This window comes from Nymphaea colorata, chromosome 2, assembly GCF_008831285.2.
Source record: "Nymphaea colorata isolate Beijing-Zhang1983 chromosome 2, ASM883128v2, whole genome shotgun sequence".
Lineage (NCBI taxonomy): Eukaryota > Viridiplantae > Streptophyta > Magnoliopsida > Nymphaeales > Nymphaeaceae > Nymphaea > Nymphaea colorata.
The window spans coordinates 14109325-14134456 of record NC_045139.1 but is presented as its reverse complement, the minus strand read 5'-3'; the positions used below and the strand labels follow the sequence as shown (position 1 = coordinate 14134456).

Here is a 25132-nt window from a genome sequence, read left to right as displayed (position 1 = left end):
TAAATATTAAGTCATATCTAATTGTAAACAACCCCTCATTTACAAATTATGAATTGTTTAATGCGCTTAAGAAGTGCTTATAATGCATGACTCTATATCCATTTACCCACGATTGTTACTTTTAGCGATCGAATCGTTGTTATTAAGTTCTTTACTTCAAATACAATTCAATATAAAACTACAAACAATGCACTCTTGTTCACCATAATAGCAAAATGCCAAGAGAAATGAACATCTCATGACAACTTTTATTTAATTTACTTGATAGTTACAGTGAGTACCACCGACCTCCTTTTTCCTTTTTTTACACAACTCTCGTCTCCTCTTTCCTCACTCCCAGAATACATACAACAGCATTTAACCAGACCAGAGAGATCAACTAAAACCTCTCTCACTAAGAGAGAAACTCTCCTTTAGCTTTGGCCTGCTGATCACATCTCTCTACTGCTGCCTCCTCCCTTTGGCCCTTTCACGATAACTTCTTCCTCTTGAGCACCTAGAACTCGCTCACACTCTTTGGATGAGACACCGAACGCCAATTCTCCTGCTGCGCCTCTCAAATTGCTGTATATATTGTTCTTGCCTGCATATGAATTAGAGAGAAAGAGAATGAATATTTTAAATGCCGAAGCAAGACCCACCAACCAACTTGGTTGAAGGTACGCACCTGCAAGCATATACTTGTGGTTGCCACGGGCGTTGATGTCGAAGCAGATGATCTGGAGGTCTTCTTTGGCCACGATTGCAGAAGGATGACCTGCCGGCTCGATGAAGACCGTCATCGGCCTCAGCTCGGCGCTCACCTTACGGTACCTCGTCCCCTGCGTCTCCTGCTCACCTTTCTGCTGCGACGACAGGTGGGGGCACGCCATCTCGATGTACCCTGATCCATTTGTGACGATGGCGAGCTTGATCGCTCTCGAGTTCATGGCGGGAGACAGCATCGATCCCTATCACGAAAGAAAAAGGATTCATCCGTATCATATCTTAAAGAGAAGAATTAGCAGCGGCCACTGGCTTTAATCTCTGTTCTTTGGAACTCAAGAAGAAGTTTATGATCATAAGAAGCAACTGTTGGTTTTCTCAAGTCCAACAGCACCGTAGATGCAGAGATGACTTCAGGAAGAACTACAGGAAGAGAAAGAGGAGGGAGGTGGTGGCTTACTGCAGAGAGATTGGCAAAGGAGACCGTTACATCGAAGTGTCGAAGTGGAGAGTGGTCATTCTCATCAGCTCTATATATCTGTCCGTGCCTGTTAGAGAACCATGGCTTCCTGTCGAGCAGATTGTAGGGGCCATGGCTGTCCCCAGTGAAGGGCCAAATGTGCGAGCCGCCCTTCGACCCACTGCGTGAGATCTCGCGGATTTGCTCCGGCGATGCCTTCACAATTACGCGCTTGCGTGCACCAAATAACCTCCTTAACTGATCTTTATGCGTCTGCAATCCAAAAAAAAGGGGAGAAGCAGTTAACAGGAGGAGGGGGAGAGAAGGAGAGAAACAGAACGAAAGGATGAAAGAGAGAGAGAGAGAGAGAGAGAGAGACGTTGAAAGCAGCTTCCAGAATCTCTGAACTAAAACTCTGGAAGAATGACTCCTGATCTTCTCCTCCAATACCAAAGAAGGACTGCAACAATGGCCAGAAAAAGATCCATAGATTACAAATCAGTAGGTTACATATAGCAAAAGAAAGAGACCGAGAGAGTCCTGAATATACCTCGACTCTGCCCGGACTAGTGGACCTAGAATCCAATATCTTGAAGATGCACAGATTCTCACTCTCGTCCGTGTTTGCAACAAAGCCCGTCGTCCCCGCCGGGATGACCATGATGTCTCCTTTGCTCACATCGAAGGTCTCCTGCTTGTCTTCCATCAATATCCCTATCGTGCCCTTCCCTGTCCACAAACACAATCAATAAAGCAAACACCGTGAGTACTAATGAGCAGGTTTGCGTCACCAACACCATAAATAACATGCAATCCTTTAGTGATCTCATTTCTTGCACCAGTAGTAATTGGACACAGGGATGGGGGAACCACCACCACCAACGCAACTCATGTTTACTTTCACCATGGACAATGAAGAGGGAAAATCACAGGTTTAAAAGAGAAATTCGCTGAAACGTCGCAAGCATAAGAAGTTGGCACGCCGCCATTGCTCACCATTGCAAACATAAATGAGGGAATCGGCATCCTTATGGTGTGGAACCACCATGGTGTTTGGTCTCGTTTCAATCCACTCCACCCTGTAATTCTGCAACCCCTTGAGAAGATCAGACTTCTCTGCAAAGTTCGGAAGTAGCTTCGAGAATCCCTCCTCCGACCTACACTTGGTCTGGAACTCCCCCTGCTTCCACACGTAAGGGTTCTCTTTCCCCTGTTCGACTCTTCCCTCCCTCTTCTCTATGAAGTCGTCCCTTCCACGCTGCCGTTCCTCTGATTCTTCCACGCAGCGGCGGCAACACTCCTCCTGCCACCCCTCGCTTCGGCCTCGGCCTTCCCGGCGGCACTGCCTCTCGCACTCCTTGCGCATGTCGCGCTCCGGGAAGAAGATGGAGGCCGATTCGTCCCCTCTCCGTTCGGCAGCTTCCTCACATCGGCGCTCGCACATCCGGCGCTCCCGCTCGTCTGAGATCTCCCTGTGGCATCGCTGTTTGCATTCTTTCAGAGGGTCACGCTCGCTCAACGCGGAAGGCCAGACGGAGGTCAGAGAGAGCAAAAGCAGCAAGAGGACGGCGAAGAGGCTCCTAGACGCCATGAAAGCGTGAGAGAGAAGGCCAAACGAAGATGGCTGCCAAGTAGGAAGAAGAGCGAAGATTTGTACTTATAGCCGTTGGAGTGATGGTGATCGAAGGGGATAAGGGCGGGAATGGTGGTCGGAGGCCCATGCAGGCGGACGTGTGGGTTGCTACGTGGTGAGACAAACGGGAGAGCCGGATTGAGGCGTGTCGAAGCCAAACGGGCCCACCAGTGCGACGTGGAGAGTTTTGAGAAAGATGACGGCCAAAGAGCTTGCTGACGTGGGAAGTCTTTTTGTCTTTTCATGTGAAGGAGATTACGCGGCTACCCGTTTTGGTGGATCCAAAGGCTTCACGCTTCGGGTTGGGCAATTAATCGGGTCGAGATGCACCTTGGTCCGAGAGAGATGCGGGATTTGGATCTGGAATGGCAAGTTCGGGCCGGTTTATGGACCTTAGATCCATTTGAAAACTTGTAACCAAATTAAGTAAATAAGTAGATTTATCGAATGAAAGAAAGGTCAGGAGGCTGTGAATATGAAATTCGTGAGATGTACAAACCCGATTCGCCTGTGGCACGGGAACCGAGTCACGGGAAGGAGAAGCTCGTAACCTTGGTTCACGTAAGGACGGGGATTCCACGTCATGTGGTCCCCGCTCTCTCTCTCTTTTGTCGCGATTCGATTCGAGCCGTCAGTGTATTCCAGCGGGGTGAGCTGCAGGGGCGAGTTTCCTAGAGTTGGGTGGGACGGCTACGACACGCCTCGTCCGCCCCTTCCTTCATCCGTAACGCGTGTCTCACCACACGTCCTCCTGCATGGCGGCCCTCCAAACGTCTACAAATTCAGTCTCTCCTTCTACTTCTTCATCCCTCTCCATCTCGGTTTCCAGTCTACCCTGTGCTTGGAGTGACTTGTTCTCTAGAGTTCATCTTCTCTTCTTCTTTCTTTCTTTTAACAGATGGCGTCCAAGACTCTTCTAGTTGCCTTCTTCCTAGTTTCACTCTCTCTTCTTGCCTTGTCACCCTCTGTTTCGAGCGAGCGAGACCATCACAAAGAATGCAAGCAGCGATGCCGCCGAGATTACCCTCACGACGAGCGAGAACGCTGGATGTGCGAGCGCCGCTGCCAGGAAGCCGGCCAGGAGGAGGATTCGCGGGCGGAGATCTGGCTTCCAGAGCGTGACCCACGGAAGGAGTGCGAGCACCAGTGCGAACGTCAAGGCGCCGGCCGGAGCGAAAAGTGGAGAGAGGCATGCCGCCGTCGGTGCGAGGAGGAAGCCGCCGGAGGCAGCAGCAGACCCAACCCGGAGAGAGAATGCAGGGAGAGGTGCCGCAGGGAAGGCGCCGGCCGGAGCGAGAGATGGCAAGAGCGGTGCCGGCGCCGCTGCGAGGAGGAAGCCGCGGGTGGCGGAGCGGACCCTATCTGGCGGAACCCGCACAGAGAATGCTGGGAGCGATGCCGGCGTGAATGTCACGACGAGAAGGAGCTTCGCCGCTGCGAGCGCATGTGCGAGGAGGAGGCGGAGAGGGAGCGACGCGGCTTAGAGTTGGGGAACACGAAGGACCCGAAGCGGGAGTGCGAGCGGATCTGCGGCCGGGACGAGCAGTGCCGGAGAGAGTGCGAGCGCGAGCACAGCCGCGAGAAGCACGAAGACCCTATCTGGCAAGAAGGAGAAGGCGAGGGGAAGAAGGAGAAGCGGGAGAATCCTTACATATGGACCAAGGGGGAGTTCCAAACCAAGTACAAGTCCGAGGCCGGATCCTGTGAGACGCTTCCAAATTTCGCAGAGAAATCTAATATTCTCAAGGGGCTGGAGAACTACAGGGTGGAGAAGTTTGTTGCCAATCCTAGCACCGTGGTGGTTCCACACTACAAAGATGCTGACTCCATCATTTACGTTTGCAATGGTAAGCTAGCTAGCTTTTGCTCACAGTGTATCTCTACTCAATGCTACGTACCGCCATGATTAATATCGGTTGCTCCTTAGTCCTTCTTTGTTATAGATTGGCTCCATCAAATGTTGATGATAGTTTGTGTTAATTAATTATGTGGTGACATATTAGGAAGAGGGATCATAGGGGCATTAGACGAGGAGAAGCAAGAGACATTTGAAGTGAGCGAAGGGGACGTGATGGTGGTGCCAGCGGGGACGACGTGCTTTGTCGCGAACACGGACGAGAGGGAGCAGCTCTGCATGATCAACTTATTACACACTGTATCCATTCCCGGCAAAGTCGAGGTAATTAACTCGTCTTCTTTCTTTCCGTGTTTATCTTTTACTTTCAACAGATAATGATGTTGCCGATCAACTCCCGTAGGCTTTCTTTGGTATTGGAGCGGAAGATCAAGAGTCATTCTTCCAGAGCTTTAGCTCCGAGATACTGGAGGCCGCTTTCAATGTAAATCTCTCTTTTCTCTCTTCCCTTCTCTCTATGGGCTACCCCATGCATTTGCTATTTTGCAGACGCGGACAGACCATTTGAAAAGGTTGTTCAGCGGCCGAAGACAAGTGATGGTGAAGGCATCGAAAGAGCAAATCCGGGAACTCTCACGCAGCACGTCGGATATCTGGCCCGTCGCTAATGACCGCGAGAACTGTCACAGGCCATACAATGTGCTCAAGAAGAAGCCGTGGTTCGCCAACAGGCGCGGCCGGATATACCGAGTCGACCCCAACGAGTACGCCCCGCTGCATCGCCACGACATCGCCGTCAACGTCTTCAACATATCCGGTGTAAGTCATCGTCATCATCATTCATCCTCCTCCACCTACTGTACTTGTTCATGTTTTTTATACAGTGACTGACTGAAAGACGTTGGTAGCTTTAGTTGTTGGAGATATTGAACTGGAACAACTAAAAACGAGATCGACTTTTTTTCTGGCAGGGATCGATGATAGTTCCGGGCATCAATTCGAGGGCGATCACTATCGCCTTCGTCCTAAAGGGATCAGGATACATCGAGATGGCGTGCCCCCACCTCTCGTCGCAGCAGAAAGGCGAGCAGGAGAGGCAGGGGGCGAGGTACCATAAGGTGAGCGCAGAGCTGAGACCCTCGACGGTCTCCATCGAACCGGCAGGTCATCCTTCCGCAGTCGTGGCCAACGAAGATCTCCATGTCGTGTGCTTCGACATCAATGTTCGCGGCAACCACAAGTACGCGCTTGCAGGTGCGCACACCATGAATCAACCTTCCTGTCCTTCCGCTCTGTCTCATATATATAGCTTGGTTGGTTGTTCCTAAATTGCTCCTCTCACATATGTGCAGGCAAGAACAATATCTACAGTCACCTGAAGGGCGTGGCGGGTGAGTTGGCGTTTGGCACTCCTACCAAGGAGTGTGAACGAGTGCTGGGGGCTCAACAAGAAGAAATCCTGGTAGCAGGACCCAAGGAGAGGCGCGAAGGAGGGGGAAGGAGCAGAGGCTATGAAGTTGCTTAGAGAAAGAGAGAATGGAAAGTAGAGAGCGGAGAAAGGCTCTCTTGTAAAAACAGTATGAGAAGAGCACTAATGTAAAAAGCGCGTAAATAAAAGCTGCCATGAGATTTCCTTTTTTCTCGTGGCATTTTCTCTGCCTATTTTGCCTTGGCGTTCAAGTTTCGTAATCGATATCATCTTAATTTGGGCTGTAGAGTTTAAAGCACTAAGAGTTTGTGTTGCCATCGGTGAAAGATCGATCTGCTTTAGGGCCATGAGCGCGATATCTTTATTAATCCGTTGGTCAGTATATTTATCGTTGTTTAAGTAGGTGATCGTGTTCATTTAAACTAATTTATAGATCAAGGAAGGTCAATATGTGTGAATTTTGCTATTCTATTTTTCTCAACATTAATAGTTGGAAATCCCAAAAAATTGATATAATATGCGGTGAATATGTCTTCATACTTAATTTTTTATAAGTCAAAACTCAAAAGATAAATATAGCTCAATATACGTCTTAAAAATGCGATAGAACAAAGGGTGCCTGAGATCTAGGTGATCTAAAGTAAACAAATGGTCCTTAAAAAAATTTGTACCTTCCTTGAGTGCCTCAAAAGTTACATAAAATAGATAATTGGAATAGGATAGCAGATAGTACAATAATTGGTAGTACATCAGACAATGGCACTTCTCTTTGGCTCAATATGAGTACAATTACTGTCAATACAAGTCTGTCCTTTGCCAACCAACCAAACACAAACACAAGGGCCAGATTAATCGATTTCTTTGTTTCGTTGCAAAGGGCTTCATTTTTTCTGAAATACAAATGGGCCCAAAATTAGAAGGTTTTTTTTTTTTTTTATTGACTTTAATACGTAAAATAACATTTCTTGGCAGTTTAAGCTCTTGAATGCGAGCAGTTTCCAATACTTTTGTAATCTTAGATCGCAAATTCAAGAAAGGCAGACAGTTCGTAAGTGTAAAACTAAAAAAATGAAGATCTTGAGTCAGACTTTACACGATGAGAGCACTCGGAATTTATAATAGACAAAAGGAATCATTTTAAGACATATGTTTAGGTTTCCAATGTATTATATTTTTCCTGGAAAGCGCCTGCGGTAAAAATCTGAACTTACCTGAACGGGGAGTGAGTGAGTGAGTTGCTAGTGTCGTAAGGTGCACGCAACCATATGAGGGTTCTTTTAGTCTTTTCACATCTTTTTTTGGTCATGGAGCACGACATTTTCGTGCTTTTCTTTTTGAAAAATAACAAAACTATCCTTTCAGAAAAAAAAAAAAAAAAGTGTTCACCATCTAACGTGCAAATTAGCCTCACTCTAGCGGCTATGTACGCAAGGGGTATTTCATTTGTTTTAGAAAGCGTAGGGGTATTTTAGTCATTTAACAATCCCAAAAGATACCCTCAGATACCTTGTTCGGGTGCTATAGAAAAAAAAAGAGGCTGAATATATAACGTATTTACGAAAGGGAACTTTTCAAAGAAAAAAAATAACGGGTGAAAGTTTTCAAAATTTAGCATGAAAATCTGGAAAGTAGACCATTTTGGTATTTGTTGCTTTGCATTTACTGCCTTCTTTCATATACTTTTCGGAGCATTTTCTTTTTTTTTTTCCCAATCCGAGGAAAATGGTCTGGAGAAAAGAAAATGAAAACAAAAGAAAAAAGAGAATAAAAGTGAGCGGGGGAGTGAGAAAAAAAAGTGGAGATGAAAAACCAACTATATTTCTGAGATCAATTGTACCAAATCATACATTGTCACCTATCTTTGTAAGTTTTAGGCAAATCCTTTTCGTTTCAAAACTATGAAAATCTTACAATAGCGATTGCCTCCACGAGAGTTTGATTACTAATAATAAGATAAGAGAAAAGAAAAAGAGGAGGGTGCCGAAATTGGATACAAGATATTAGAAGGGCCTGGATTGAAAACTTTCCTTTCAAGTGACTAACGGAGCTACTACCCCTACGTTCTTTCGCGGTTCCATTCCTGCAACTGCAAGGGAAGCGCCTACACTTTCTCTCTTCTTTTCTTTGGCCTGAGATTGGAGCAACCACGGAGCCGACATTCCTCCACCATCTTTATCTTCTTCCTGCTTTCTCTCTGGCACCACTTTATTCGTACTTCCAGTTTCTTCCTTTTTCTTTGCTCCCATCCTCAATTTATCAGAAACCTTCTATCGAGGTGCTACCATTTTGAGATACATTTCATTTACATGCTTCTATTTTTCTCTTTGATCAGCAACTTGAAGTAGCTTCTTATTTTCTCGGTTCATCTTGGCTTTTTTTTCCCCCCTTTTCCTGTTCCATTTGATTGGGCTCTTTGGATCTTTGACTGTCAAGGAATGCGAAGAACTTGGTTTGTTGTTCATGGGCTCTGCTGTTTCTGCTTAACGTGACATGCACTTGTTGCTGTGTTCGTTCTTGAATTGATCTTCTTTACATTTATATAGATTGGCTGTTTCGTTGTGGTATCTTCTTTCTCTTTTTTTTGTGCATTCTTAACTGCACAGATTTTTCTTTTTCTTTAAATCTTAGGATGTGGTGTCAATGCTCTTTCATTTTCTCTGTTCGTTTAACTCTATGGGCCGTGTTGCGTAGTGGTGAATTTGGTATAAGTTTTAGTTGAATAATCGTTGCAGGCAAACTTCACTGAGCACATTTGGATTGATTGTGGAAGCTTTGGTAGACATTGAGTGGGATGGCGGGTGAGAAGATGGGCGGTCTGCAGTCGGACGGGGAAGAGTACTCTGTTATTGGGGATGAAGCTGATGTTGTTCATATAGATTATCAAGATGATCCGTCTGTACTGGACGTTGACGTTAGCAATGAGGGGCCGGTTGTCATTTCTTGCCCTTTCCCCACTGTTGAAGGAAAACCCAGGTCGATTGTTGCCGGAGAAACGGCTGTTGATGTTATCACAGTAACAAACACCACAGATGATCCAATTGACCTGTGGGCAGTCAAGATCTACACTTCAACTCCTTCAGAGTCGTTCGCCCTTTCATTAACCGAGCCTCCTTCAGATAAGTCGGATGAGGCTACTCTGAGTTTCTTCTTTGAGACCATGTCTCTAGAGGATAGAGTGCTTCAAGGAGGCCAAACTATTCAAATTTGGTTGTCCTGCAAGCCGAAGGATATTGGCTTGCACACATGCATCATACATTTTGATGCAGGAAACAAAATGATTGAGCGAGTGGTCGTTCTACTGGCAGACGATAAGCTCTCCCAGCTCTTGGCTCCGAGTAGGCCTTACAATAGAGGACCCCGTAGAAGGGCAGCATTTAACACAGACAAATTTGTTAGAGGTGTGCCGGTGCCTGAAAAAAGAGGAACACAAGGATCGAAAAGAGGAGTACGTGGGTCCAAATATGGGTTGCCTGAATTTCCCATACCGGAGGAAGTCAAGAGACTCGTGGAAAATAAACAGCTCCCAGATATTCTGTTTCAGCAACTATCATCTGAAAATTATGTCACATTCTTCACTACCCTTCTTAACATTGAAGAACTGCATATCAAGGTAACTTCTAATTTCTAAATATCAACCTTTGTGGTTTCCATGAGAATGTGTTGCTATTTTGGCTTTCTTCCTTCTCCTTCACAATAAAAAGGAATGATTTTAAAACGTAGGATGCTATGAGAGAGCATGACATGCATGGAGTCGGGATGGAGAAGATTGACATTGAGTTCTTAACACTTGATGTTCCTGGCTTAGCAGAAAAGAGGCCTTCGCTTATCTGTGGAGATTATGTGTTTGCTAAACGTCGTGCTGAAGATGATACCCAGCCATACGAGGTCCTTTTGTGAAGTATCTGAATGATTTTTTTTTTTTAAACAGTTTGTCGATGGGATTTTCCAATTTTGTCCATCTCTTATTTTCTATTACGATTTTATTGTCAATTTTTTGGGCCTATGGTTCTCATGTTGAAGAACTTGGCAGGGTATCATTCACAGGGTTGAGGCTGAGAAAGTGTTTTTGAAGTTTGCAAAGGAATTTCATCGTGGTCATCGTGAAGGTAGCTTGTATGATGTGAGCTTTACATACAATAGGCTGAACATGAGGCGGTTGTATCAGGCCGTTGAATCAGCAAATAACTTGGGGAACAGTACCCTTTTCCCACCTGATACATCCAGAAGGAGGTTGAATAAAGCAACACCCCTTGCTCCTTTCACAGAAGATCTGAATGAGGAGCAGGCATCTGCCATCAATATGATACTTAAATGTCGAGGATCCCCTCCTTATATAATTTATGGTCCTCCAGGTACTGGCAAGACAATAACTCTAGTGGAGGCAATTTTACAAGTATGTGCTACCAGAAGAGGTGCACGAATTCTGGTATGTGCATCATCAAACTGTGCAGCAGACCATATTTTGATGAAAATTGCACCTTATGTCAAGGCGAATGACATATTTAGGTTGAATGCATACACTCGCCCATATGAAGATGTTCCATTTGATGTTCTTTCTTATTCCTGTGTGGACGATTCAGTTTTCAGATGCCCACCACTTGGTGAACTCTCTAGATACAAGATCATTGTGTCCACTTACATGAGTGCATCTTCACTTTTTGCCATGGGCATGCGTAAGGGTCACTTCTCTCACATAATGTTGGATGAGGCTGGTCAGGCCTCAGAACCAGAGACATTGATTCCTGTGTCTAATCTTTCTGACAGGGAAACTGTTGTTGTATTGGCTGGAGACCCTTTACAATTAGGTCCTATTGTTCATTCTAGAGAAGCAGAAACATATGGATTGGGGAAATCATTTTTGGAGAGGTTATCAGACTGTGAAATTTATAGTAGAAATGATCGTAACTTCATGACGAAGCTAGTAAGGAATTATCGCTGCCACCCATCAATCCTGGAACTTCCTTCACGGCTTTTTTACAATAAGGAACTGATTGCTTGTAAGGAAGAAGAGGATGACATATCCATACATGACTGGCCAGACCTTCCAAATAAAGAATTTCCAGTTGTCTTCTATGGTATTCAAGGTTGTGACGAAAGAGAAGGAAACAATCCATCATGGTTTAATAGGATTGAGGTAAGCAAGGTTGTGAAGATTGTCCAAAATTTGAAAGATTGTGCAAAAGTCCTAGATGAAGACATTGGGGTGATAAGTCCCTACCGTCAGCAAGTGCTCAAACTTAAAAAGGTATTCGAGACCATGGAGTTGTCTGATATTAAGGTTGGCAGTGTTGAACAATTCCAAGGGCAAGAGAAGCAGATTATCATAATATCTACTGTCAGATCAACTGTCAAGTATGATGCATTTGACCAGAAGCATCACCTTGGATTTTTATGCAACCCAAAGAGGTTCAATGTGGCAATCACTCGTGCAAGGTCTCTCCTTATAATTGTTGGGAACCCCCATGTCATTTGCAAGGTGGCCTTTCTGTTTCTATTGTGTATTTTAAGTTGTTCTGCATTTTATCTTCTTATTGTCATGCAGCTTGTAGATGATCACTGGACTTCTTTTATCTCATGGTTGTGACGATGCTAATTCTGGCATTTGAATATTGGATTGTAACTTGAGCAGCTGGCTAATCACATTTTATATGTATAACTTAAAACTTTAAGTTAAACAAGTATACCTGGTTCCTTGTGATACATTTGGCTGACTGCAAAATTAAAACAGCGAACCTGTAAAAGTTGTTAAGTTGTCAATATTGTTCCTAGTGATACATTAGGTCAGTTATCTGGTTCTTGGTTTGACAAGATTTTTCCTGTATCCAATATTTTAAGTGCAAATTCATTGCTTTTTGTTACTCCTAACTGTTGTTAAGATGATGTGAATCCGCTCTTACTCCTATCTAGCCTTCTAGTACACAAAGTGTGTCGACATTCTACAGAGTCTTCAATAAATTATGCTTTATTAGGAAATTCTTTGACAAAACTCCACCTCATATTCCTAGTTCATAGTAGTGGAAGAAAGTAAATTTTGCATCACAAAAATGAAAATGAATTGCCAACAGATGTTCCTTCCACTTGTCTATTGAGAAAAATTAAGACTTTTTGGTTGAAGACAGTCACAAGTTCAACAGCCTTGGTGTCATCTTTGTACGCTTAACCTGGAAGGAATCTATGTACCCCTAGCTCATTCATCAAGAAGAAAAGTACAGAAAATCGAACCCCGAAACCATTTGCAGATACAGAGCTGGTGCCTTCACTGCTATTTGTTCTGCAGGTTGTATATCTCCCTTGTGTTCCTTACATCAAATGCTCTGAATGTGTCCTATGTTTGAAATGTAAGTTATGCATCTCTAGTTCTGGCTTTCTTTTTGTATTTCCACTAGAGGATAACTTCTGACTTATTTGGCAGTACGGTTCTCATTGAGTACTTGTCATTTCTTTTTGGTGCATGTTATCTGTCATTGTAAGGGATTATCCATTTAAGGCCTTAAACTAATGTTTTTCAGCATTTTTAGTGGTTGTTGTCTTCTTTTCAACAAATTCTCATCTTTCTGTTATGTATTTATTTTTCACTTAATTGAAACCAAAGAAAAAGAAAAACAGAAAGTCATCAAATTGATAAGCGCCTTTTGTTTCGCTTGTTGATTGATTGCGTTTGGATTGCCAATTTTTGGGTGCTCTATGAGGAAATTTTGTTCTTATTACCTTCTTAACTGAAATAAGCTTTATATGTTTCTTTCTAATTCTCTTGTCATGCCTAACCTGTTCTCCATCCTGGGTTTCCTTCCACCAATAGGCCATGTAGGGCCTTTCTTCTTTTGCTTCCTAGCTCTTTTTATTTGGTGCCTAGCTAATTGTTGTGTTTCCCATCAGACTCGAGGTTCTGCTGCATTCTTGATGCAGGAAGCAACAAGTGTATGTGTGGGGAACAGTTGGATCCCAACATGATAAAAATTTCTAACCTAAAACTTGTGTTCGGATGCTCCACAGCTATTCGTTACGTGAGTAAGAGAATCCAGTGTTGCACAAATTTTCATGTTAGATTGCATGTTGAGGTTTTTGCGGATGCACCAAAATCATAATGGCACTACCCCATGGGGTTGTGGTTGTTTGATTGTTCACTGCCGTTTCTGTTCTTTTATAGTTTGTTAAACAATTCCATTCATCTGGTAATGCATTGCTAGTACTTATCCTCTTTTTTGTGATCAAGTACAAGTTGCTTCAGGTGCCTATGTCTTCATAACCATTATTATGTAATTTATGATGCACAGTGCACAGATACTGTTACATGAATATGGTTGTAAATGTTCTCTAAGTGCCAAATTTATTAGGTCTTTCTAATATGATAAAGTATATGACGGGAATAGATTGTAAGTTCCCAGTGGACATGATGATGAATAATATGCCGTCAATAATCCACATCAAGGTCTGGAATTTAGATCCACTGGCAGGTTGACTCTACCTATAATGACTATATTCTAATCTTTTCCTGTTTTCAGGCTAACACATCATTTTCTTTTGGTGCCAAAATTGTTCTGAATCCCTATACTTCTAAACACCTTTTTTTGTCGATGTTGCACACAAATATGATGAAACTTTCTTTTCCTTGAAGTGCAGGATGTGCACTGGAACCAGCTGCTTGGGCACTGCACAGAGCATGATTCTTACCAAGGATGCCCACTGCCTCAGCCAGATGTAGCACAATACGAAGAAGAATATCAGGATGAGAATGAATACAATGCGAGCGAAGGATACACTCATCCATGTGCCAATGAAGCATGTGGTGGTGGGAATGTGGAGTACGAAGATTTGCCTAAGCCTGTAACTGATGAAGCTGAATGGTCTGATGGTTGGAAATGAATCATGGGCACACTATAAATATATGCCCCTTTTTTTGTCCTTAGTCATATTCAAAATCACAGTGCCAGGAAATGGTAAACTAGTTCATGAGTTCTTATATTGAAATACTTCTTCAAGAATAGTTGCATTAATAGACATTCTTTGTACTATAAATTAGCAAACCCTGGAGGTTGTTGATATGACGACGGGCTTCTATGGACCAATAATGGCAATCCGCAAGGATTTATCCTTTGGCAAGCCTCTGTGTCATGAGTTCTCGTATATGATCAAGGTCTACTGTGAAGCAGTGACCCGTGATTGAACTGATGTGACCATTAATTACTACCGCTTGTCCATGAACCCAGTCATTCTGTAAAATGGTAGCTTTTCTTGGTCGAACAGCATGAAGGAATAGCCATACCTGCTGATTTGGGTTTTCCTGGAACTTTGAATCTCTCACAGACTTGGGCATCTGGTTTGAGTTTGAACCTACTCCCCTAAGGAATGCAAAACTCATAGGGGCGCTTTGTTATTTCCTTGAATGCAAGGATATATTCAATTCATTCATACATGCTCTGGCTCATTCTGGAAGTTCGATGAAAACAAGAGAAGGGAAGCATTCAAGATGCAAAGGAGAAGCAGAAGTTCATAACAAGAACAATGAGAGCCCCGGGGAGGATCTGGCGGTGATGGTTGCTGGTAGCTGATGGTGCCAGTGATAATCCGGCAGTTTCCGGTGCCATTGCAGGGGCGGGTGCTTCATTCTGATGTGCAAAGGAGGACGCAGATCCTGTCAAGGGAAAGAAAAGGCTGTAAGGTCGAAAAAAGAGGAGACGGATTTACAACAATTCACCCAACCCGTATAGATAGAAGCCAAAGATCTCGCATATGAAAGAGGTAAACAAGAGAATTAGCTGAGAGCTCAATCGCAGAACCAAAAGAAATTCTCAATGCATAACGCCAAATGCAACTATATCTTACTTAAGAATCTGCATTTGTGAACAAATGACAAATTAGGGTCGGAGGGACGGCGGAATCTGACCAATTTGCACACCTACAGTGATCATGCTTCTACATGGATTTCAAAAAACCAACTCTCCAGTAAAATTTTAAAATTTTCACCACCCGAAATATGTCACGCCAAAAAATGTCACGAAGTGAATCTGAAATTATGAAGTCTACTGAAAACTTTGCCCGGTGCATAGTCACATATGCTCGTTTTTGTGCAGCATACTTGCAGGCACACACATTTGAGGTGCAATGTGTTGAGTTTGTTTGTCAAAAAGTTCGCGGCAACCACATCTTATATTTTTTGATAATTGAACTTTCGAGATGTATATATATATATATATATATATATATATATCTAAAATAAAAAATCAATAAGGTACCTGAGTGGAATGGTGGCAATGCCCCAGATCCTGCAAGCATGAAAAGATCACATTTAATTTAAATAAAGATGTAACTAGGGAAAAAACTCGTGGAAAGAAAAACTTGGTCACTAGTTTGGCACCATTTTTTCTTAAGCCAATTAATTGTAATTTACCAAGATATAGAGATGCTGAAATTTCTAAACCGTCTTGCCGATCAACCTTAATTTGTCAGAAAACGTCAGGACGTCTTGGGAAACTATGGTCACAAATCCAAGATTGACAGGGACACTTACTGAAAGAAAAAAGTAACTGTTCACGCCTTTTAGCTGAAAGTTTATGAAACATCTAATTTCACCCCGCATACATGGCGGCTGGGCTTGGATTGCACATTGCAGCCAGGCCAAGCTAAAATTGACCCCAGGGCCCAGGCTTAAAGACCAACTAGCCAGTGTGGGATGAGGATGAAATTGGACTCGGAGGGCCTGCTCGGATCGTGTTATCAGGTTGTCAATTGTCGTGAGATGGCGATGGTCTCTCTGACTCTAAGTCTGGCTGATCATCTAAATCGAGACGCCTTGGTATTCTGAAATTCTTATGGCATCTTTAGGGGTGTTGCAATAATAAAGTTGAAATTATTTGAAATAAGATCCACTCGATAACTTTTAAGATATAAAGTGCCTCGACAATATTTGTGAGACCGAATCCACACACTTGGATACTCTCAAAACAGTCACGCTTCCAAATGTCTTGATTTTAGTCTAAAAATAATTGAGACTGACTATCTCAAGACACCTTTTCTCATGTTGACAATGACAGCGCTTATAGATCAGAAAGTTGCACTTTCAAAATTTTGGCCGCTTGCAACCAATTCCGCAATTTTCATGGGCCCAAAGTTGCAAACTGTCGAAATCATATCGTTTGCATGGGTAAAAAAGATTCCAAAACCATAAAATATTCAAAAGCTTTAAGGAGACAATGTTTTTGGGGCTTTTGGAAATCCTATCGTAAACACAGGCGGGCTCCTATCGTAAACACAGACAACAGATGCGTAGGGCTGAATTTCTTTCAGAAAATAAATATTTAATTTCACAAGCACAGTTAGGAATAATTTTTTTGTATAATTACACAAGCGCCGGGCTCTGTAATAAATTAATAAGGTGGCATAGGCCCAACGACAAAGTCAGAAATTTAAGTGAACAGAACAGATTCAAATGTTTTATATGTATAAAATTAAACAAATACAAATGAATAAATAAATAAACAAATAAAGTATACACATACGTGGAATTTTAAATGAAGAGATGCAAATATAATTGCTAATCGTGGGGGTCCTCATATGAAAAATTACGATATTCATGAATAATATTTCGTAGTGGGCCCCTGGAGTCCGACAGAGACCGGAAAAGAGGTCAGGCCGGGCCTCCGGCAGACCCTGAGCCGAGGTCAGGACTGTCAGTCTCCAATTACCCGTCCACGCCTTTGCTTTTATCGTTTGGATCTGGTCGAGCACCTGATACTGACCCGATCCATTAACCGAATTCAATTCAAGAAACAGGAAAGGAAACCAGGAGAGAAAGGGAGACTGACGGAAGAAGCAGAGGCGGGAGAGCGACGACGAATCGTCGTCTCGATTGTCGCCGGGAGACGAGCGGCAGAGGGAGGAGAGGGCGACGAGCCGCGTGACGTTGAGGGGGAAGCCGAGGAGCGAACGGTTGAAGACGAGATGGCAGAGGCAGGCGGCGTCCGTCCGGAAGGCGTCATTCACGGGCTTGCAGCAGCCGGGAGGTGGAGAGGACGTCAGGTTGTTCGGGGAGGACGACACGAACGGCAGGCACGGCGAGAAAGCCACCAGCGTCTCGGCGCAGTCGCTCGACGGCGCCTCCGCGGCCCGAACGACCTGCGGCTCCGTGATCGCCGCCAAAATTAACGGCATTACTGCAAGAACGCCCAAAGCTCGAGGCAATGGCAACATATTGCAGGTGACGGAGGAAGGCCGCCGTCAGAGAGAGAGAGAGAGAGACAGACAGAGAGATGGTACGGGTCCTCGAGTTTTATATAGATCTGTTCCTCTTGGGACACCGATTCGCGAGAGAGCGGGTAGATGAGTCGGTGAGACGCGAATTCGGGTGAGGCAGCGCATAGCAGATCCGGTGCTGATATTCGATCCGACCCTCCAAAGGGGCATTTCAGGAAATCTGAGGTTCAGCTTGTGGTCGCACTATAGTGAGACCCACCGACCCTCGATCCAGCACAGTGAAAAAGATCCATTATGATTCTTTTTTCCCTTTTGTTGCCTTTCGAGAGGAATTTCTATCGTGACCTCCTTATCATTGTCCATATCCATATCCACTAATCATACGCTGCGGCATGGATCCAGTTCTGAAGAATGTTAAAATCTTAATGCTACAATAATGGATTTGGATCATAAAATACGAAAATTTAAATTCGGAACAGTCTTTACAAAACCCTCAAACTCCACACAATAATTAATAATACATAGTCATCTCGCCCATTAATGCGTACTAAAAAACCACATAATCACATGGACACGGCCACTTTCGTGCAGTCGTCGGCATGACACGAGTGTCTATTTGAGTGACCGATCCCGGCCGAAGCACACAAGCAACGTGATATAAGTCACAGCAAGAAAGCAACTGGGCTTGATCTAAAGCATGCAGCTTCCCAGCACTAGCGAGGCAAGCATGAACAAGACGGAGCAGCCATGGATCTTTTGCGCAGAGTTTGGTATTGTTCTTGGAGAACCAGTTCCCACGGTTGTAGGTGTCGGCAATACCGGTGGCGGAACCACCTGAACGGGAGCCGGCGGCGCCGCTGCCGCACCCGGTGCGCTCGCATCTGTAGTTGTCACTGGTGGCCCGGCTGCAAGAGAAAGAACCATGATCGTATTCTCTGAGTTCAAACTCTGAAGTCCAACATTAATCGTGTTTATAATCTAATCGATGGTCAGGGTTCATTTCTAATTCATATAGAGAATCTTGGTCGTTAGATGGAGATTCAAGGGTCAAGATCTCATTGAATGCTACTTACTTGATGGAGGATTTGCTGTCCCGGGAATGCCGGAGGCTGTAAAAGAAAACAAAGTGAAAAATGTAAACTAGTTGCGCATTATAATTTAAAACTTCAACGTTATTATTACTTGTTATCATTCTTCAAATCCAAATCCATGTGAAATGTAAGCTGTAATTTTATTTTACCTGGTGGGGAAAGGGCTGACGAATTATCTGCATAATGAAAAAAAAAAAAATTTGTTAGTGGACGTCTCTCTCTCTCTAAAAAGTTTTAAAGAGAAGATTTTACAATTATTTAACATCCCGCAACATTCGGCGCCCGGCTGATTTCGTTTGTCTGGACTCTAGAGTGGGTTGGTTGTTGGAGTAATTACCTTGGCATTGGACGGCTGAGGATGGCATGCCGCAGGCCTGGGGGAGAGCGACGGCCAAGGCCTGGTTGATGGGGGCCTGGAGAGGAGGGTTGGCCGACATGATGAGGCAGAGGCACCCAGATGAGCTGCTGACCATGGAGCTAAGTGCTGCACAGCAGTCACTGGACGGCGACCGGCCACTAGCGCCGACTCCGGTGACATAGCTCAGGCAGGGAGTGAACCCATTGACCATGCTCATGGTACAGGGCGTCACCATCTGCGCGGAGACCGGCGAGAACACTGCCGGAAAAACCGCCATCGATAAGATCAGGAGCGTGATCAGCCTGCTCATCATCTCCATCTCTGTGGCCTAAACTCTGATCCGACTTCCAGAGAACTGGTACCGATTAGTTGATGGCTTAGTGGTGAATGTTGTGGTTGTTTATATAGAGGAGGTTGGATACTTGGTAGATTGTGGAGTTCAACAACTACCAGTACTATAACTAAAGCTAAACGATATATATATAAACTTCTCTGGTCACGGTCGTAGTTGGTGATGTTATGATATCGATACTCCATACTCTTAAATTGACGAGATTGCCCATTGCTTATCTTGGACGAAAACCCCCTATGATTTGATAGGATCCCCGCTTTTAGGGTCTGGTGCAAGATCAAACTCGCCTAACCTATAAATGCATAAGAAATCACTTTCTGAAAAGACTTAACTGCGTCGCCGGAAGAAAGGGAAGTGTCGAACTTAAAACAAAACTATGGCACACTTGCATAGAGAGAGAGCCAGAAACCTACTCTAACCAAATATTTTTGCCATGCAAATCAAAGAGGAAACTTTTGCTATTTAATTACAAACTCGTTTTTTTAAGCTGTTGTTTCACAGCTTTACCTGTAAGAATGCAGCTAAAATATCTATGTCATGAAGTGCAGGTGGCAGTTGTTAGAGTTTTAAAATGTCATTAAGTTAATTTTGATTTGCTTATTAAACTTAGGAAAATGAATGGTAACTCTAGCAATCCAAAATAACTCAAAGCATTCACAATCATCATCAAATTTATCATATTGATGGATGAAAGAAAATCAAAGAGAAAAATGTAATGGACATTTTCTTCATCTATTATTAGTTCATGCCTTTTTGTCGTTGTTTTTCTTTCAACCGTCTACCAGAATAGATCAAACAACTCTCATGAGTGGACTATAGATGTTTTCCGATTACCAGAATTACCATTCACTCACTCTTAAATTTGGGTAACTTATCATATTAAATATTATCATTGTAAAGAAAACATTTTGATATATATATATATATATATATATATATATATATATATATATATATATATATATAACAACTATTCTTTATGCATAATTTTTTGTTTGAAACTGCACTTGCTTTTCTTTCGAGTAAAGTAAAAATTTTCGTTACAAGAAATTTTGTGAAAATATTGATATTCGAAATAATATGGTTTCTAACCTTTTCTTTTTTAAGTTCCTTAAAGCAGAAATAATTTGATAAGCGAGGTGGCAAGAGAAATGAAGATGTTTACATGGTCGTTGGTCGTTAATGAACTTGGCCTACTTTCAAAGAAGTTTAATTTCCTTATTAGAAAAGTACGAGATGGGAAAGCAAGAGATTGGAAGTTGTTTAGGGTTGAAGTTGGTGGAAATGAGTGAGAAAATAAACTAAATAAAGTAGTTTTGTTCAACCCCCCAGATCTCGTTGCAGCTCATGGTGGTTGTGTTTTTGCCCAACCACATGGACGAATCAGTGGTCAAGTGAACAACCCAAGAGAAGTTCTTATTTTATTTTGGGAAAAAATTTCCGCAGTGCACCTAAACATTTGATGATAGTAACAGATTAAAGATACACGTAGCTTTTTCAATATTATTAAGGAGAGTTGAACATATATAGTTCAACATATAACTGTTGGCAATCTTTAAAGAGAGCCGTGAAAACTATCGGAGATGAAAAATAAAATGATTTGAATCATCTCATTATAATCCCAGCTTATGACCCTTGGGCCTTTTATTAGCTTAAAATCAGTATGTGTTTTAGAATTTCCTTTCAACGTTCTTTTTAAAGTAAAAATTTATTAGAAGAAAAAGTGATGAGAAGAAAAAAAAGAGGAGTTCCATGTACACGGTAATTAGTGTTTATGATAATTTTGGATCAATTTGCCTCGAGTGGCATAGCATAGCTGGTCAGGCCAGGGTGCACCATTTCTATCTCTAATAATGTCGATGCATCTCAAGACTCAAAGACATGGGGAACGAGGGGCCATCAGGCCTCATTTTGAGCAGTAGAGAAGAACATCTCCCTCAATCAGATAAACTTGGACCATGTCCCTATCAAAACCCTTGCTAAATTTGATCAGTGTAGGCATATCAGAATTGGCTCAGCTGGATTTTCATATTTAATTAAATCACCACCATTTGATATTTAAATTATTATTTGGTAATTATTTTTATCTTTGTCAATTGGTTTATTGTACCCCTACAAACAATGTTTTTATGTATTATATTCAAAATTTTGTCTAGTCTTTTGATTTTTCTTAAGATATGGTCATATCTATATTTTTCTTCTTTGAAATTCGACTTTAATTTTTTTTAGATAAAAAATATTTTAGTTCAATCTGGATCGGCTGATCTTTTAGTCCTTTTTGAAAAGATGATTTGATTGGAAAACTGATTTCCACAATCTCAATCACAGTCTTTTCCACTTTGCATCCCAAAATTTTGACAATAGTTTTCTAATAAATTAAGCACAACTATGGAAAACTTCGATTCCATCTAACAACTTGAACTAAACATACTTAAATTCTTGAAGTGAGGGATAGGGATGCAAAGTTTGGAGTCGAGTACCGTATATATTAGTCGAATATTCTTCTTTAATTGAAGCCAGATTCAGTTTCAGATCCAGATTCTGACCCAGACTCTTGACAGGGCTAAGATCCGAATTTTATTTTTGAGTCGGGTAAGATTTTTATCTGATGAACTCAAATTCAAATTCAAGTTCGAGTATTATTCAGAATATCTTCGCTTTATCCAGTACTAGTGGATCTAATTGAACAGATCTTGTTTCATTTTGATAATAGAATCTTAGCAACCCATTCACATCCCCAGGAAGAAAGGACATAAAATGTTCTAAGGCTTCTCCAGTAAAGCTAAGATAAGTAATGCCTATCCCTTTGGTTGGGCAAGACTTGTATATCGGGCTCTACGGCTCTGCCAGTTTAAGGTCCTTTTTATTCCCAATGTTGGATCAAGTAAATCTCTTTTCATATTTGAACAATGATTTTTTATTTTTCCTTTGACGTTAACGCTGGGCATCGGGTCGGCCCGGCCCGGCCCGTTAAAAATAAAAAAAATCAAAGCTCGGCATTCGAAACGAAGTCATAATCTCCTCCTCAAGCGGCCATGAATTTAATAACACAGACCCTCTTTGGAGTAGGCTGCCTTGTCAAGGGCGTGTGTATAATATACGTAGACGTTCGTTGAAAGAAGAGGTGTTGTGCGCATATATATATATATATATATATAGAAAGAGAGAGAGAGAGAGAGAATATTTAACCCCAAGAAATAATTATTAATGAGGGTAAGAAGGATACAATCTCCAACGATCACATGATCACAAAGCCCACAAGCAATAACACCAAACAAAATATACAAAGAATCGATCGAAACAACGTCTCCTAGCGGCCATTTCAGAAGGACCAAGCGGCAGAAACACAGGAAACGAAGAAGATGAGGGCGAGGGGCACCAGAGAAGGCACAGAGTTCGCGGGGCCTCCGTTGGTCGAAGGAGTAACCGAGGATGGTGTGCCTGCAGTAACGTCAGAAGGAAGTATGCATATTCAAGTTCTTCTCCACCAGTTAGAAATATTGAAGAACGAAGATATGATCACTACATGAGGGTCAAATCCAATTCAGATGTAGGTGCCACTGAAAAAAACGACATGTTTGACCTATTTACAGCTAGCCCGAGATATTATATAAGTCCATTAATCTTCAAAGGTAAGTGACAATTTCTTAGATCAGTGCTTTGAGACTCTTGACGCCCTTAGATCTAATTAGTTTGGTAAATAAAACAGTTTGTAACTGTTCTATTAATTTAATAAAAAAATAAAGCACATTCATAATAAAACACTTTTTAAAGTGTTTCATCACAATCTTTGGGTCACATTCATGAATTGTGTTTCATTTATCAAATAAATCCTTAATTACCTGCTGGCTTTTCCGGAGGGCTGCTTGGAACAGACTGCTGTGATGGCTGGACGGTGCTTGGTGGTGTTTGAGTTGACTGCTGTGATGGCTGGACGGTGCTTGGTGGTGTTTGAGTTGGAGTAGAAGGCGAGGCAGTGGGTGCGCCATTTATAGCTGCACAAAAAAGAGCGGTAAAAAATAATTACTAGCAAGTTTCTCAAAGTTTTTAATATTGAGAACCTCAAAAAATGAGTGTTTTCTAAAAAAAAATTGCCTCTATAAAGAGGACTGCCATGGTCTTTACGAGAACTTAAATCGATCGTGTGATGAAGGGCGGGGCTGCTACATACCGCTGCACAAGGTGGGTGAAGGCGTCTTCACATTGCAAGCACCAGGCAGTGCCAGCGCCAGGGTCTGATTCACGGTGACCCCTAGCGAGGACCCAGCATTGGGTCCGACGACTTGGCACAGGCACTGGGGCTGCGACTTGACCACATTGTCGAGCCCAGAACAGCAGGATGTCGCGGGTGTCGCCGAGCTTCCAGTTATGTAGCCCATGCACGATGCAAGCTGGCTGGCAATGGTGGCAGTGCAGCCGGATTGACTCGATTGAGCAAATGCATGCACATACAATGTGCAGGCAATGACCAAGACCAAACCCAACTTGGTAGCCATTACGACAAAAGGATACGTCGAATTGTCGGTCGCCGGAAAGTTGGTATTGGTTTTCCGGTGGCCGAAAGGTATAGAGAGATGCTTGACTGGGTTGTGGCCATGGACAGGAGGGGAGGGGGGGATTTATAGGGTGAGGCCACATCTGAGATATGAATTTTAGGGTTGATAGTACTAATCAAGTGGTGTTTGTGGGTCAACAACCATGCCCACTTGCTTATGTTTTTCTTTAACTAACCCCATATGATCATTGGATTTATTTATGGGCACCAGTCAATAATTCAATACTTTATCAAGGTTTAGTTATCTTGTACCTTTATAAAATTATGAGCCAAACCATAGTTTCTTTCTATCTGATAAATTGCTGTCCGTTACCATAGGCCAAATTATTTTTCATGCATGGTGCCAAATTGTTGCTTCATTTTTCCATGGGAGACCGGTGGCTCATTTGGTCAATGTCCCACCAAACAACCAGAAGTTCAAAATTGGATCCACAATAAGTTTTGGACCAATTGGTTCAAAATCGTGCATCTGGAACCTTGACATCTCCAGATTGGATCCAAGAGGATGAGATACAGATCAACACATAAAGAACTGGATCAGGAGGACACTGGTCTTAATCTTCAAATCAAGTATACGAAGAGTTGGATCTACATGGGATCACAAGCTGTACAGCCAAGAATTGCAGAACCTCCATCCTGAATATGATGCGTCTGCTTCCTATTGCATGATTGATGTGGTAATATACTAATTACCATTATCTTGATTGACAGATGTTGACCCATATATGACTGCATAAAAGTCTATATGCTCTGTTACATTTAGCTGTTGCTTGCTTAAACAAATCTTAGATTTGGTGGTTGTTGGTAACAAAATTTCAACTGTGTTCTCCTGTTTTTCTTTTCAATAATTGTGGGAGCTTAACTAACAAAGATGCTCAACAAATCTATGTTGGCAACGTTTTATAAATGGAAATTGATCCCCATCTCAACTGCACTTGGAGGATATCCTCGTCTTTTAAGGAGACGAGAACCAGATGCACCAGGTAAGTGGGGATTCGCATCTTTTTTCTAATTATGCTTCCAGAGATAGAGGAAGACCAATGAGTGAAAGGGCGCTGTCACACCGGGAGCTAAGTTCCCCTCCTGGTTAGTGACTCTGACTTAAAGACCTCTGAGTTGAAGATCAATAGTTCGATACCCAGGCATTAGCATGCATATCTTGAAATTGCAGCCTATCAACTGGAAAAGTTTGAAAGAATTTGATAATATGCTAATGAATATTCATTGTAGATGCTGCAAATTGAACTCTTGAACTTCCTCAACTTATAATTGATGTTGTAGGCAAAAGCAGAAGGCCAGACAAATCAAAGCTGGCACTGTTAGCTTAACCACCTTCTCTTTAATTTCTCAAACAAAAGCATGATTCCTATGTTCGGAGCATCAATGCAGATCAACCAATTATTTCAGTAGAATTCAAGAGCGCATCTCTCACAGCCATATCGTCAAACACTTCCCAAGAATCTGACACTATTGCAAGGAAACTAGTGATAGTGCAAGTGAAACT

General features: G+C 42.7%; 6 protein-coding genes across 13 annotated transcripts; 2 read left to right on the top strand and 4 right to left on the bottom strand.

The window, feature by feature from the left end:
- Positions 1 to 376: 376 nt before the first annotated feature.
- On the bottom strand, positions 377 to 2768 carry LOC116249072 (vicilin Cor a 11.0101-like). 2 transcript variants are annotated; one of them, XM_031622188.2, is made up of 6 exons: positions 2162 to 2768; positions 1716 to 1894; positions 1545 to 1625; positions 1166 to 1438; positions 668 to 950; positions 377 to 583 (listed from the first exon to the last, which is right to left on the bottom strand). In XM_031622188.2, exons 1-6 carry the CDS (start codon positions 2754 to 2756, stop codon positions 432 to 434), a joined length of 1563 nt encoding a protein of 520 aa, XP_031478048.1. In that variant the 5' UTR covers positions 2757 to 2768; the 3' UTR covers positions 377 to 431. The 2 variants fall into 2 exon arrangements, with proteins under 2 accessions (XP_031478048.1, XP_031478049.1); XM_031622189.2 differs by lacking the exon at positions 1545 to 1625.
- Positions 2769 to 3636: 868 nt separating this feature from the next.
- On the top strand, positions 3637 to 6374 carry LOC116249071 (vicilin Cor a 11.0101-like). 2 transcript variants are annotated; one of them, XM_031622186.1, is made up of 6 exons: positions 3637 to 4645; positions 4802 to 4977; positions 5057 to 5137; positions 5203 to 5472; positions 5625 to 5907; positions 6006 to 6374. In XM_031622186.1, the coding sequence occupies exons 1-6, from the start codon at positions 3697 to 3699 to the stop codon at positions 6176 to 6178; spliced, it is 1932 nt and encodes a 643-aa protein (XP_031478046.1). In that variant the 5' UTR covers positions 3637 to 3696; the 3' UTR covers positions 6179 to 6374. The 2 variants fall into 2 exon arrangements, with proteins under 2 accessions (XP_031478046.1, XP_031478047.1); XM_031622187.1 differs by lacking the exon at positions 5057 to 5137.
- Positions 6375 to 8139: 1765 nt separating this feature from the next.
- Positions 8140 to 14127, top strand: LOC116247312 (probable RNA helicase SDE3). Of its 5 annotated transcripts, none has more exons than XM_031619421.2 (5): positions 8140 to 8357; positions 8815 to 9692; positions 9803 to 9967; positions 10113 to 11558; positions 13703 to 14127. In XM_031619421.2, the coding sequence occupies exons 2-5, from the start codon at positions 8874 to 8876 to the stop codon at positions 13943 to 13945; spliced, it is 2673 nt and encodes an 890-aa protein (XP_031475281.1). In that variant the 5' UTR covers positions 8140 to 8357; positions 8815 to 8873; the 3' UTR covers positions 13946 to 14127. The 5 variants fall into 5 exon arrangements, with proteins under 5 accessions (XP_031475281.1, XP_031475280.1, XP_049931869.1 ...); XM_031619420.2 differs by having other exon boundaries at positions 8140 to 8531; XM_050075912.1 differs by having other exon boundaries at positions 8140 to 8588.
- A 299-nt stretch (positions 14128 to 14426) lies between these two features.
- On the bottom strand, positions 14427 to 17334 carry LOC116247316 (non-specific lipid transfer protein GPI-anchored 25-like). Of its 2 annotated transcripts, XM_031619424.2 has the most exons (3): positions 16885 to 17334; positions 15316 to 15345; positions 14427 to 14714 (listed from the first exon to the last, which is right to left on the bottom strand). In XM_031619424.2, the coding sequence occupies exons 1-3, from the start codon at positions 17267 to 17269 to the stop codon at positions 14545 to 14547; spliced, it is 585 nt and encodes a 194-aa protein (XP_031475284.1). In that variant the 5' UTR covers positions 17270 to 17334; the 3' UTR covers positions 14427 to 14544. The 2 variants fall into 2 exon arrangements, with proteins under 2 accessions (XP_031475284.1, XP_031475285.1); XM_031619425.2 differs by lacking the exon at positions 15316 to 15345.
- A 364-nt stretch (positions 17335 to 17698) lies between these two features.
- LOC116247313 (non-specific lipid transfer protein GPI-anchored 20-like) lies at positions 17699 to 19084 on the bottom strand. The gene is made up of 4 exons (XM_031619422.2): positions 18701 to 19084; positions 18513 to 18539; positions 18346 to 18381; positions 17699 to 18177 (listed from the first exon to the last, which is right to left on the bottom strand). Exons 1-4 carry the CDS (start codon positions 19038 to 19040, stop codon positions 17963 to 17965), a joined length of 618 nt encoding a protein of 205 aa, XP_031475282.1. The 5' UTR covers positions 19041 to 19084; the 3' UTR covers positions 17699 to 17962.
- Positions 19085 to 22287: 3203 nt separating this feature from the next.
- Positions 22288 to 23648, bottom strand: LOC116247314 (non-specific lipid transfer protein GPI-anchored 19-like). Its single transcript, XM_031619423.1, has 3 exons — positions 23245 to 23648; positions 22916 to 23068; positions 22288 to 22514 (listed from the first exon to the last, which is right to left on the bottom strand). Exons 1-3 carry the CDS (start codon positions 23567 to 23569, stop codon positions 22396 to 22398), a joined length of 597 nt encoding a protein of 198 aa, XP_031475283.1. The 5' UTR covers positions 23570 to 23648; the 3' UTR covers positions 22288 to 22395.
- Positions 23649 to 25132: the final 1484 nt, after the last annotated feature.

What these genes read in the sequence shown, in the direction of transcription:
- LOC116249072 (XM_031622188.2), bottom strand. Translation starts at nt 2,756, where the DNA reads ATGGCGTCTAGGAGCCTCTTCGCCGTCCTCTTGCTGCTTTTGCTCTCT. An exon ending in CCTCATTTATGTTTGCAATG is followed by an intron (nt 1,895 to 2,161) that starts GTGAGCAATGGC and finishes GTTTGTGGACAG; the next exon opens with GGAAGGGCACGATAGGGATA. An exon ending in CTAGTCCGGGCAGAGTCGAG is followed by an intron (nt 1,626 to 1,715) that starts GTATATTCAGGA and finishes CCATTGTTGCAG; the next exon opens with TCCTTCTTTGGTATTGGAGG.
- LOC116247312 (XM_031619421.2), top strand. Translation starts at nt 8,874, where the DNA reads ATGGCGGGTGAGAAGATGGGCGGTCTGCAGTCGGACGGGGAAGAGTAC. An exon ending in TTGAAGAACTGCATATCAAG is followed by an intron (nt 9,693 to 9,802) that starts GTAACTTCTAAT and finishes TTTAAAACGTAG; the next exon opens with GATGCTATGAGAGAGCATGA. An exon ending in ATGATACCCAGCCATACGAG is followed by an intron (nt 9,968 to 10,112) that starts GTCCTTTTGTGA and finishes AGAACTTGGCAG; the next exon opens with GGTATCATTCACAGGGTTGA.
- LOC116249071 (XM_031622186.1), top strand. Translation starts at nt 3,697, where the DNA reads ATGGCGTCCAAGACTCTTCTAGTTGCCTTCTTCCTAGTTTCACTCTCT. An exon ending in CATCATTTACGTTTGCAATG is followed by an intron (nt 4,646 to 4,801) that starts GTAAGCTAGCTA and finishes GTGACATATTAG; the next exon opens with GAAGAGGGATCATAGGGGCA. An exon ending in CCACAAGTACGCGCTTGCAG is followed by an intron (nt 5,908 to 6,005) that starts GTGCGCACACCA and finishes ACATATGTGCAG; the next exon opens with GCAAGAACAATATCTACAGT.
- LOC116247316 (XM_031619424.2), bottom strand. Translation starts at nt 17,269, where the DNA reads ATGTTGCCATTGCCTCGAGCTTTGGGCGTTCTTGCAGTAATGCCGTTA. An exon ending in CTCCCGCCTCTGCTTCTTCC is followed by an intron (nt 15,346 to 16,884) that starts GTCAGTCTCCCT and finishes TCATGCTTGCAG; the next exon opens with GATCTGGGGCATTGCCACCA. An exon ending in ATTGCCACCATTCCACTCAG is followed by an intron (nt 14,715 to 15,315) that starts GTACCTTATTGA and finishes TTCCCTTGACAG; the next exon opens with GATCTGCGTCCTCCTTTGCA.
- LOC116247313 (XM_031619422.2), bottom strand. Translation starts at nt 19,040, where the DNA reads ATGGAGATGATGAGCAGGCTGATCACGCTCCTGATCTTATCGATGGCG. An exon ending in CTCAGCCGTCCAATGCCAAG is followed by an intron (nt 18,540 to 18,700) that starts GTAATTACTCCA and finishes TTCATTATGCAG; the next exon opens with ATAATTCGTCAGCCCTTTCC. An exon ending in GACAGCAAATCCTCCATCAA is followed by an intron (nt 18,178 to 18,345) that starts GTAAGTAGCATT and finishes TTTCTCTTGCAG; the next exon opens with CCGGGCCACCAGTGACAACT.
- LOC116247314 (XM_031619423.1), bottom strand. Translation starts at nt 23,569, where the DNA reads ATGGCTACCAAGTTGGGTTTGGTCTTGGTCATTGCCTGCACATTGTAT. An exon ending in TTCACCCACCTTGTGCAGCG is followed by an intron (nt 23,069 to 23,244) that starts GTATGTAGCAGC and finishes TTTTTTGTGCAG; the next exon opens with CTATAAATGGCGCACCCACT. An exon ending in CCCTCCGGAAAAGCCAGCAG is followed by an intron (nt 22,515 to 22,915) that starts GTAATTAAGGAT and finishes ACGTTACTGCAG; the next exon opens with GCACACCATCCTCGGTTACT.